Below are 12,483 nucleotides of genomic sequence, written 5' to 3'. Positions count from 1 at the left end.
TAGTGGAAGATAGAGCTTTGGTATTACATGAAATAATAAAGGTATTGTGATGTAGTTGATTGCGTCAACATTGGGCCTCACATCAGGCACGCTAACCAATGGGCACAAATTTCGTTTTCTTACACCTTTCTTCCTACCTTCGATTATTAGTCCTAGATCACGTGTTCAGTTCAATAATTTCTCCTCAAAACGTAGCATATATAAATCTAGGTACCTAAGAAAACAAAGCAACGGCCAGTAGAACAAGAAATGGGAAGTACAGGCAAGCACTTTGTTCTAGTTCATGGGACTAACCTTGGAGCATGGTCCTGGTACAAGCTTGTCCCCTTGCTCAAATCCGCCGGCCACCATGTCACAGCCTTGGACCTTGCTGCAAACGGGGTGAACCCGAGGCAGCTCAATGAGGTGGCCTCCTTTTTTGAGTATGCGCAACCATTGACGGACTTCATGGCCTCCCTGCCTAAAGGGGAGAAGGTGGTCCTAGTTGCTCACAGTTATGGTGGCCTTTGCATTTCTTTAGCCATGGAGCGCTTCCCCGAGAAGATCTCAGTTGCAGTTTTCCTGGCTGCATTGATGCCGAATTACATTGCTCCACCAGCTACCCTTTTTCAAGAAGTAAGAAAATCTCTATTAGCCTTAAATATTCTGCTTATTCGGCAAATAATTGCATCATGAAAATTCATGCATTTTGTTACACACTCACTCAATAGACTTGACCCCAATTTCGATTTAAATCTTTACCAAACCGCAAAAAATAAAAATAAAAATATTTTATCTGAAAAAATGAAAAAAATATTTTACCTCAAAACAAAGAATTATTTTATTCAAAGAATTTGTATATTTTCCCTAACAATTAACTGAATAAGAACACCCTTGTAAATAAGTTTGTCCGTAATCATTAGTGTGTGTGCGTATATATAAATATGAATGATTCTATTAGGCGTGTAGCTTTTATGACTCTTGAACAAGTAGGCCAATAAGGACTTGACTGTATATATATATGCTAGGCCGGAATTTAGTTTCTAATGTGTGGGTTTTGGGCATTACTTGCTACTCATTTTACTAAATTTATAGTGGATTAATTGTTAAACCATGACAAATCTTATATCCTTTTCGTTTATTAGTGAATCTCTACTTGTTTTTTTTATTTTTTTTGGGTAAATATTTGTATTTTCTTTTTCTATCTCTTAATACATTTGTTTTTTCATTTTTTTTTTTAAAAATTTTAATTTTAATTTTTAATTTTTAATTTTTTATTTTTTATTTTGATCAGTATTTTAAGAGGACCTCGCCAAACCCTTTCTTGGATTCCACAATTGTTTATGATTCAAATCATCAGATAGTATCGCTACTCCTTGGTCCACAAGTGCTTGCAACTGGGCTTTATAATGACTCCCCAACGAAGGTTAGGTTCGATCTCAGGCAATTTCGGACGAATAAATCCTAGCTAACAACACCTAGCTCTTGTTTTTCTTCATGTCTCTATTCATGTATCTTTGCATGCAGGACCTTGAATTAGGGAAAATGCTGGTGAGGCCGACTGGGTTTTACTTGAACGACTTGAGCAAGCCTTTCCTGTCACACAACAAATTCGGGATGGTCACTCGGGTTTTTATAATAAGTGGAGATGATCAAATCCAGCCAGTGGATTTCCAGAAATATATGATTCAGAATAGTCCTCCTAAAGAAGTGAAGTACATAACTGGATCTGATCATATGCCCATGATTTCAAAACCATTCGAGCTTTACATCACTTTGCAGCAGATTGCTGATAAATATAATTGAATTTGTGTGAAAACACATAACCCTCTCTCTCTCTCTCTAGAACCCTCCACCGACCCACCCTTTTAGCCGCCTCCCACTTCATCTTCCCCATCTGGTTTTCTCCCTGCACCCTTCCATGGGAGTGGGGAGGTGATGTTTTTTGTCTTCCACGGACTAAATAAAATTAGCGTGTAATAATAAGTATGCTCGATCTGTTGGTGGTTTTCACTCCGTTTTTGCTATTGTTTTGCTATATCGGCTTATGTTTGTCTTGTTTTCGACTAGACTAGGTGGATCTGTTGTTCTTTCTCCGACTAAATCTCAGATCTATGTCGGTTTTTGTTGTCCCCGGCTCGTTCTCAGATCTCATCTAGATCTCAGATCTATATCGGCTTTTGTGGTTCCCGACTTGTGCGGGGTTTGGTTGATTTTTCTACCTGTTGAAGGCACCTTATGGATGTAGTTTTGGAGCTGTTGCCTTGATGATGGCCTGACCTTTGTGTCACTCCCTTTGCTGCTCATCTCACTTTGGTGGTTTCCGTTATTTTTCTCAGCAAATTTAGAGTCTGGTCTTCATTTTTTTTATTTTTGCTTCAGGATTTATATGCCGTTTTATGGCTTGCCTTTCTTGCATCTGTATTGACCTTTATGGATGTGTTGTGTAAATATCGTATGGCTATTCTCTTATCAAACTGAAGCAGGTAAGTAGGGAATTGTACGCTCACTTTTAATCTTAACCTTAGTTCATTAAATTTTTCTTTTTATATTTTTAGAAACTTACTCTTTTTCGATTACCATTATATATTATTATTTATAATACCCCTAATTTTTAAAAAAATATAAATGAGATTTAATTATTTATTTTAAGATTAAAATCTGAAAATTATCCTTTTGTTTATCGAAACCATCTACTAACCCCCCTCGAGTATTAAAAAATTCCCTGATATAACATAAACTATCACATTGCTCCCATTCAGTCACAAATCTTTAAATTCTTGCAAAATGACAAGAATACCCTTAATAGTATATTAATATTTATTTAAATATAATTATAGTAATTATATTTATATAAATATAATTACTATAATTATATAATTATAATTATATATAATTATAATAATTATATAATTATAGGAGACTGTAGAGGTGCCTATTATATAATTACTTCTCTATATTATTTCATCAATTCTTAAATATAAAAAAAATGTATAAAATTTACAACTTTACACCTGTTAATTATTTTTTTCATTAAAAAGGGAATTAAAAATTCCTACGCCGTGGAACGTGAACGCTGAATTGGGCCTTCTTCCTGCCCATCTTCATCGGCTCCATTAGGGTTTCCTTCCCAGCGCGTGAAACGGTGCCAGCGAGGTGTGGTGGTTCCGGAGAAGACGAGCGACAGCCACGCAACAGTGGCAATAAGCAACGCCACCACCGCCATGACGACGGTGTCTGTGTGTTGCAAGAAGCAGGAGAGACTGGCCGTTCTTCAAATTCAATTCCACTCGCTAGATCACCTTCTAATTTTATTGTCCCTAATATATATATATATATATATATACATCAACGAGTATTGATTTGCCAGAGCACTCACAACAATTGCAGAGCGAGTCGCCAGAAAATCCATCGCAATTCCGGTTATCTTCTCCGTCTCTCTGGCGACTCCATTCCGATTACTCAAACTTCGATTGTATCAAAGGCAAAAAGTCGAATGAAAACAGGTTGTATCTTCAAGAAAGGAATCCGCAAGTGTCAACAATTTGCTTATTGTTTCCTTATGCGTGTCAAGTCTGAAAATCGTGGTGATCGGCGAAAAAGAAATCCTTATTTGAGTCTGGGGTTAAAGTTTCCAGTTGCATTTGTTTAAATGAGTGCATCTGCTATTGTATGTAAAGATTGTTTATGTTCATAAATCTTGAAAACTAATATATATATATGTTTATCACTGATCACAAAACACTGTCCACCGCTGTTCCTCACTGCCTGCGCCGAGTCAAAAAAGACACCCAAGAGACATTGTACAGTCGCCGATAGCAGGACGATGAAGAAAAAAAGGAGGGTATTTTAGTCATTGTAATGTAATATAAGGTGCTAAAATCCGTTAATTTTAAATGGTCAACTAACGGGGAAGAGATAATATTATAGTTTATGTAGTTGAAGGGGTTAGTAGATAGTTTTTGTAAACAATAGGGGAGTTTTCAGATTTTAGCCCTTTATTTTATTGCATTTTAATTAACTATGTGGCTATTTGTTTATGTGGCTCTGTGTTTATGTGTTATATGTTTAAATGATTTAATTGTTTGATGTGTATGGTATGTTTTATTTGTGTGTACTTGTGTGATATGATTATGTAATTAATTGTGTATTTGTTTAAATTTTATGTGTTTATTTGTATTTAAATTGTTTGTTAATTTTATTTTATTTTAAAAGGAGTTGGATATGGATAGTAGTTGTTCATTCGAAAATCCTCGCAACTCGGAACGACGGCGTTTACCTGCAAAACAAATGGGGCGTCACCTTGAATGGCATCGGTGAGGTGCCAGCCGAGAACCCTCCGACAATCAAATTAATACTTGTAATCGTATCACATAATAATTATATAATCTCTATTGAGGGGTTTTTTCCTGTACCTTTTTTAATGGCTTGATGCCCTATTTATGACTGTCGATTGGAATCAAATTGGTCCCCCCGATGTCGATGGTTGAGGTCTCCCTTATCATCCGCTTGTGCAAGATCAGAGGAGATCCGTTTGTTGCTAGATTTGTCGGGGATATGATTTACTCCTTTGATTTCTTCAAATTGTGCCAAGGTTATCATTACCCTGTTGAACCACGTCATCTTTCATTATCTTTGCTAATGAAATATTATCATTCTTATCCAATAGAAATATCATCGTTCGAAAGTCGAAGAGGTCTGGCGGCTGGTCAACATTTAGTTGCCTCTGTCATTAGGTCAAGGTAGGTTAGGATTATTTTTCCCTATCAGTTGCCCCCCATTCCCAAACTTGCTCGTCTAACTTTGGGAATGTGATTTTTTTTTTTTTTTTTTTTTTTTTTGCCCTTGACACTGTTCCCTCGGGAAAAGTGCTCGCAGGTACTGTTCATTTGAACAGTATTTTTTTATTTTTATTTTTATTTTTTTTTGCCCTGGGTAATCTTCCCATGGATAGTATTCCCTTGGGTACTCTTCCCTTGGGTAATGCTTTCTTGGGTACTCTTCCCAATGATGGAATTAACACAGATACCAAATCAAGGTTCTGTTTTGGAAGGCCATGAATTCAAACCCTTAATCAATGACTCTTATTGATGTAAAACTGGATTTTTCTTTTGAAAATCCAATATACTAGTTTTAAACTTTATGGGTTACAGTTAGCCCATCCCTTTAGCAGGGGAATAAATTTTATAAGCTTCACTCAGCTCGTCACACCTTATTAAGAGACTTAAATTTTACAATCTTCGCTCAGCTCGTCCCTTTAGTAAGGGAAGTAGGGTTTACGAGCTTCACTCAGCTCATCCCTTTAGTAAGGGAATTATGTTTTACGAGTTTCACTCAGCTCGTCCCTTTAATAAGGGATTAGGTTTTACGAGCTTCACTCAACTCGTCCCTTTAGTAAGGGAATTAAGTTTTTTGTTAGCTTTTCGTAAAGCATTAATTACCACATAGGTGTAACACGTGAGGAAGCTACCCTCCATTAAAAACAATAAATTACCGATCAATAAACATCGTCCCTTTAAAGATGAACTTCTCAAGAACTTATGAGGACAATCGTTTTTTGACCTGACCTTTGTAGGTTAAATCTTGATCTCTGATGACCATACTTTTGTCAGTTAGGCCCTGGTGTTGGTCTCTGATGACCAGACTTGGGGTGACCAAGCATTGATCTTGGATGACCGAGCCTTTGTAGACTTTGGGCAATCAATTCTTAATCTTGGTTGACTAGGCCTTGGTTTCGGATAACCAAGCCTTGATTTATGATAACCAAGGGTTGTACCCTTATGATCTAACTTTTGGTGTTAGAACTATTTTCTCTTTCTAGAGTTAGATCTGTTTGACCATTAATGTCTCGACCCTTTTAAAAAGGAAGTAGTCATTTTTACTCCTTTGGTAAGAGGTTTGTAATATGTTCAAGCTTCACTCAGCATGCCCTATTGATAAGGGAAATAATAATTTCAAGCTTCATTCAGCCCGGCCTTTTAATAAAAAGTTATTTTTTACGAGCTTCACCCAGCTCGCCCCTTTAATAATGGAATGTTTTGTCCAAGCTTTATATGCTTGCCCTTTAATAAGGGAGTCAAAGTTTTTCACTTTCGTGGACTTATCCCTTATACTTGCCTTGTTTTGTGGCTATGGTGGTAGTGACCCGTCAAATTTGAAGTGCATGTGACTTAAGCTTGGTTCTTGGTAGAAAAGACCATCATTGGTGCTTGATGGTTAAAAACCTCATGGACCACCTTGGACATGGTGGACTTATTGATTGTAGAAAATTTATTGGAATTAGAGTCCTTCCTGGTGTGTAGAGACTTACTAGGTTATGGTTTCGGAGGATCGGGCATCGGTCTTGGACGACTAGTGCCCCCGAGGGGTCGCTAAAAGAGAGAGACTAGAAACCCGACTAGCTCAATATACCAAGGTTAGTACGTCAATCTTCTAAACCTTGTCATCATATGTAGATTGACAATTGATATCGTGTGATCCACTATTCTACCCCCGATGGTGGGATCTTGGGTGATGACCCATTCTATAAACGTTTATACAGCGGATGGGGTGCCTGGTGCTATAACAATTTACAGTTATCTAAAAATATTAGATTGTGTTAGAAATTATTACTGAAAATTAACCTGGAATGGATTATCAATCCAAATTTTTGCATAATCTGAAGTCGATAGGCAATTCCTATAAAGGAAGAGAAGTAACGACTGTCGTCTGATAGGTGGAGGCTTGGTGTCCAGCGATTGGCTTGATGCTTGGTGGATAAGGGCGTGGTACCCAACGGCTGACAGATGATGGTCTGGTGGCCAGTACCTCATTGGGTCCAAGATAGCCCTTAACTTAGGAACCTACTTAGGAATACAGACCTCATTGAACATGGGATCTTGAGGGACATTGGACCTCCTTAGACCTGAAAGTCTTGATACATTCTTGGGTGTAGAAGGCTACCCTAATTGCACGAACGGATGGAGTAATGAGACTCTATTACTAGAGACATCCTCAGTGGTAGAGGCTTTACCAATAGGTAAAGACCCCCTTGTTGGTAGTGATCTTCTTGATGGGTAGAGACCTACTCATTTATGTAGGCGCAGTAGGACCAGGCCTTAGTCTTCAACGATTAGGCCTTGGTAGTTGGCTTCTGCCAGATATGAGATAGAGTTTGGTCTTAGACGACCAAACCTCAGTACTAAGGGGACCAAGCATCGCTAGATGGAAAACACTACATTGGACTGCCTGGGTCGACGTGCCAAATTTTAATTATTGTTATCGTACACTGGGTGGCATCACGCAACCCACCATTTTGCCCCCAATATGATGGACGAGTAATCATGATGTAGAGACCCGTCCTTATATAAGAACATGGAAACTTATTGTCAACTGATGACTTTGGGATGGTTTTTATGATCGGAAACTTTCGTCTTGTTGTCCAAGCCAAGTCGCTTCAGGATTATTATTTCTTAAGAGAATTAATCATTCCCACAGACGGCGCCAACTGTTGATGCGAAAATCCTCGCGAATCGGAACGACGGCGTTTACCTGCAAAACAAATGGATGTTACCTCAAATGGCACCGGTGGGGTGCCGGCCGAGGACCCTTCGACGATCGAATTAATACTTCTAATCGTATCACATAATAATTATGTAATCTCTGTTTAGGGGTTTTTTCCCGTACCTTCTTTAATGGCTTGGTGCCCTATTTATGGTTATCGATTGGAATCAAATTGGTCCCCCCGATGTTGATGGCTGAGGTCTCCCTTATCATCCGCTTGTGTGAGATCAGAGGAGATCTGTTTGTTGCCAGATTTGTCGAGGATATGATTTACTCCTTTGACTTCTTCAAATTGTGCTAAGATTATCCTTACCCTGTTGAACGATGTCATCTTTCATGATCTTTAATAATGAAATATGATTAGTCTTATCCAATGAAAATATCATCGTTCAAAAGTCGAACAGGTCTGGCGGCTGGTCAACACATAGTTGCCTCTATCATTAGGTCAAGGCAGGTTAGGTTTATTTTTCCCTATCAGTAGTAATGGACCAACCATTTGGGTCCCATGGACTACTTGGATAGGATTCTTAATTGGTACGGATATTTACCCATGGATAGTTGTATATATATATATATATATATATATATATATATATATATATTTGTATTGACCCGGTCATTTTCCTTCCTTTCCTTTTTCTCAGAATTTTACGGATGAATATTTTTCGTTGAATTCTCTCTTACGAGTTCGGTTTCTCGTCCCTTAGTATAGTCTCGAGTGCTCGGGAATGGTTTCTGAGACTCTTTCCTTTGGGTTGACAACTTCCTTAAAGGACCGCGTCATTTCCACATTTTTCGTTTTTCGACACTATTCACTTTTCGTCTTTTTCCCCATTTGTCACTTTGTTAGCATAACCTCACTTTTCGTTTGGAGTTGAGTTTTGACTTCACGAGTTTTCATTCCATTTGAGTTTTGACTTCACTAAAAATCGCCGGTTGTTTCCTTTTGCCGTAGGAGCGTGGATGAAAGGATTCATCAGAATATAAGGATTCATCATAATACCCAGTTGAGAAAAGTAACTAAACAGAAATATAAAATGCATATTTCTCTTCTACTGTTCACAAACCATATTTAACAACCTACTTTAAACATAAGTCTTAAATAAGTACTTAACAAGACTTGCTTTTCTTGTATGTCGTTAATTACAAGTCATAAAAAATCAATTTTCTTGTAGTGTAATAGTATTTTTTCAGTCATTATATTATTACATACTAACGGTGGAGTGCATGCATGTTTGGAATTTAGAATAGATGTATTTTGTGTATGTGTAGAGAGAGAGCATTTTTTTAGATAAGATTAGTAGATGTGGTAACCAGCTTCAAAACTTTTCATTCAAATTTTTTAGTTTTTGTTTCGAGAAGTAGAGAGAGAGATTCTATCTTGAATATGTAATGCGATGGTTGAACATCACGCAATGTTCTTTTAACTTTTACTACAAATTGAAGACAAACAAACATTTAAAATTACTAGAACACTTTTATATAAAATCTTGTAAAGGGAAATTAAAAATAAAAATTAACTTACCACCTACGGCAATCATGTTAGATGACATTTCTTCTGCTGAATCTAAAATAAAGGAATTAATAAAAAAAAAACATGGTTTATAACTATTCAGTTTCTATTGTTGAAATGGTTGGATTTGTTAACGGTTAATAACATCATCCTTGCCTTTGTCCCAAAATGACGTACGAGTAAATAATTCCAAATATTTAGCTCCTCAAGGTGTATAACTACTGCTACATACAACTCTTAAATCTTTCCATCCTGAATTGCTCTCTTTTTCTGTTTTCCAATTAGCACGGTCATAAGGGGCATGCAGATTCCATTCCCTATAGCTGCGATTGTGCCTACAAACATTAGTACATGATGAGTGGAGTTAGCAAAGGAGAACAGTTTGAAATATGGAACAATTTCATTGACTTCATTTTTCTTTTGGGTATTATTCGAATTATCCTGGTTGCAACAATTCTCCAGTTGTTTTCTACGAATGGCTTATTGATGTTACAACCTGCTCTGTGTTCGTATCTCCACTCAAATTGCTCTCCCCAGCTATCTTTCCAAATGCAAAACTTAATTTACTAACCGTGAACTATCACTGCATTTGTGAACTTGGATCAAAGCTGCAAAAGAAGAACATACATTTGAATCACTAAAGTTGGTGGTAATGTCGAGGAAATTTTCCTTATCCTAAATTTTTCCTCATCACAAAAATGCTAACATTGTCATCCTTGTCTACTTTCCATACCCACGATTCGTATATTTATTATTCATATTTAAGTTTAATATTATTAATTTATTAAAGAAAACATTATTATATTGAAGCCAATAAGTTCTCCAATATGTCTTCTTGAACTAATTAGTAGCATGATTTTAGCTTTGTGGTTGTTTTACAACTATTAACTATATTTGTGTCTAGCATCTTTAGGTTCCATTTGTTATTTTTTCTTTGATGTTAAACTATTAATGTGCCTTAGAGAAGAGTATAGCAGTTATGTTTTTTACATTCGATGTCTAAACCTTTATTGGCAATTGGCATTCCTGGTAATGAAGTTGTTAAGACACATAACTTGCACTTGCGGGGCCTTTGCCCTTTTTTGACCTTTTTGTTCTATTTGGAATTGGAGGATTGCATGACAGAGTTGAGTCCCTGGCAAAGCATGGGCATGTGGATTACATGTTTCTTTTTGGGGTTTTGATTGTTGGCTTCTCAAAGTGTGGGACTCTATTTTTGATGTCCACACCTTGGTAAATATTTTAGAGAATATGAAATAGAAAACTACCATTTTATTGTGTATATGTACTTGGGATATAATGGGGACACAACAACAATCGTTTTGCACTTCTTCCCTGCCTCTAATTCTACAATAAGCCTTCGTATATATTCTCTATTAGTAGTTCATAACTTCATATACATTATTATCATACTAAAATTAAGACTTGTGTGATACAGGTACGTGCTTGGATTTTGTACCATGGATAATGAGGTGAAGGAAGTGTGAAAAATTGGAAGTCAGCTTGTGCCAGGAATTAATGAACAATGTGAAGATTTACATATTGATCTATTTTTGGGAAATATTGGATTTTCTTTTTAATTTTGGCACATTAAACAATACTGAATTGTAAATTACTGCCTTACTCTTTTGATATGTACGTTTAATGGTGAATTTAAATATAAATTATTTTGGATATTGGCATTATATTATTATTTAGTTGAAATTGTGGCCAGGTTATATATGTGAATGATTGGATAGTAGGGTGTAATTATGATATCAATATATATATATATATATATATATATATATATATATATATAGCTATCTACGGGAGGCTTTAGATCTAATAAATAAAATATATAGATGTATTGACGAGAGGCCAAATGTGTCATGCATTAATTATACACGAGTGGATAAACAACTCGTTAATTAAGTATTAACGAAAGACCAATAATCTCGTAAATTAATTATTAATGAAGGGTTAGAAATCTCATGAGAGTTTTATTTACGGGACGTTAGAATCGTCGTACTTTAATCTTTTACGAGTGTTATTATTTCCCGTAACAAGTAAAAAGTATTTACAGGACCATAATAGACGAGGCGCTCCGAAGTCTCGTGAAAAAGTTTTCACGGGAGGTCCAGACACTTGTAAAAGACCTTTAACGAGTGGCTAGTAGTGTCGTAAATTAATTATTAACGAGAGGCTAGAAATCTCGTGAGAGTTTTATTTACGGGACGCTAGAATCATCGTGCTTTAATATTTTACGAGTGTTATTATTTCCCGTAACAAGTAAAGAGTATTTACAAGACCATAATAGACGAGGGGCTCAAAAGTCCCATGAAAAAGTTTTCATGGGAGGTCTAGACACTCGTAAAAGACCTTTTTTCTTATAGTGATTCCTTCCCGACGACCTATGGTTTACTGATTTCGTTCTCTACCGGAATATATACATGGCGGGGTACAAGATTCAGAGGAGGGGCGATTATCTGACAGCCTTTTACTCTTCTACATCGGGCACTGGGTGTCCATTCCCATGCTCATCTGGAGCGTGATGAGGAAGTTATATGACGAGTACATCAGTAAGGAGACGCCCGGATGAGCTAAGTCTCTTCCTTTCAGCCACCTCATCACCCAGATCCTCATCGATAAGCACTACCCCATCCATCCTCGGGAACACCCCGAGACAGGTTCCTATCACTTCCTCAGGAAAGACTAGAACAAGAGCTACTGCTCCATTATTACCAGGCTGTAGGACCACGCGGTACTAGCTGCAATGGAGTTGGAGCTAGAGGAGGAGGCACAGGCACAGGTACAGGCACGGGCACCGGCAGAGGCCGCAGCAACACATCCCACAGCGGACGATGCACCAGTCGATCCAGCTGTCGAGCATTTAGATATAGACTTAGAGTGCCCTGCAGACGATGCAGAGCAGGACTCTCCAGCCAGGTCACCCATTCATGAGCAGGAGCAGACTCAGGAGCTTTCTTCTGATTCATCTATGCTTGAGACTCCAGATATGACCCCCGGCTTTAGAGTACATCTACAGACGCTTGAGGATGCTGTTGTTGCCATCCGAGCTGACCTCACAGCCCACAGAGCTGATTTTGCTGCCTTCCACACGGATGTTGTGACCATGTTCAGAGATCTATCCAGAGACATACGTGGAGCCAGACCTGCCTGTCCTACCTCATTTTCCTGAGCTCCCAGTCCTTTCTATCTTATGATCCCTCTCTCCTTTTGATACTTTACTATTGTCACTGTACATTATTATTTTTACAGCCGGTCTGTCGGCTTTGATATTTTTGTTGTACCTGCACTTTATCTGTTTTATATATGTCTATTTTTGCTATGGATGTCATATGATTATATTCTCATATCTGTATGTTTGACTCCATCAGGTGCATCACAGTGACTTCAGTGAGAGAGTGCTTCCCAATTTTCAGGACCACCCTTACACCTCTCTCATT

The 12,483-nt window shown here is 37.4% G+C and overlaps 1 protein-coding gene across 1 annotated transcript; it reads left to right on the top strand.

Annotated features, from left to right (window-relative positions):
* Positions 1-249: 249 nt before the first annotated feature.
* On the top strand, positions 250-2,392 carry LOC132267591 (methyl jasmonate esterase 1-like). The gene is made up of 3 exons (XM_059768731.1): positions 250-615; positions 1,274-1,405; positions 1,507-2,392. The coding sequence occupies exons 1-3, from the start codon at positions 250-252 to the stop codon at positions 1,783-1,785; spliced, it is 777 nt and encodes a 258-aa protein (XP_059624714.1). The 3' UTR covers positions 1,786-2,392.
* The last annotated feature ends 10,091 nt before the right edge of the window (positions 2,393-12,483 follow it).

This window comes from Cornus florida, unplaced genomic scaffold (assembly GCF_030987335.1).
Source record: "Cornus florida cultivar Cherokee Brave unplaced genomic scaffold, ASM3098733v1 CherokeeBrave_3.0.0_Hap2_Chr07, whole genome shotgun sequence".
NCBI lineage: Eukaryota > Viridiplantae > Streptophyta > Magnoliopsida > Cornales > Cornaceae > Cornus > Cornus florida.
Note: the sequence above shows the minus strand (reverse complement) of the source record. Positions and strands in the feature narration are given on the sequence as shown.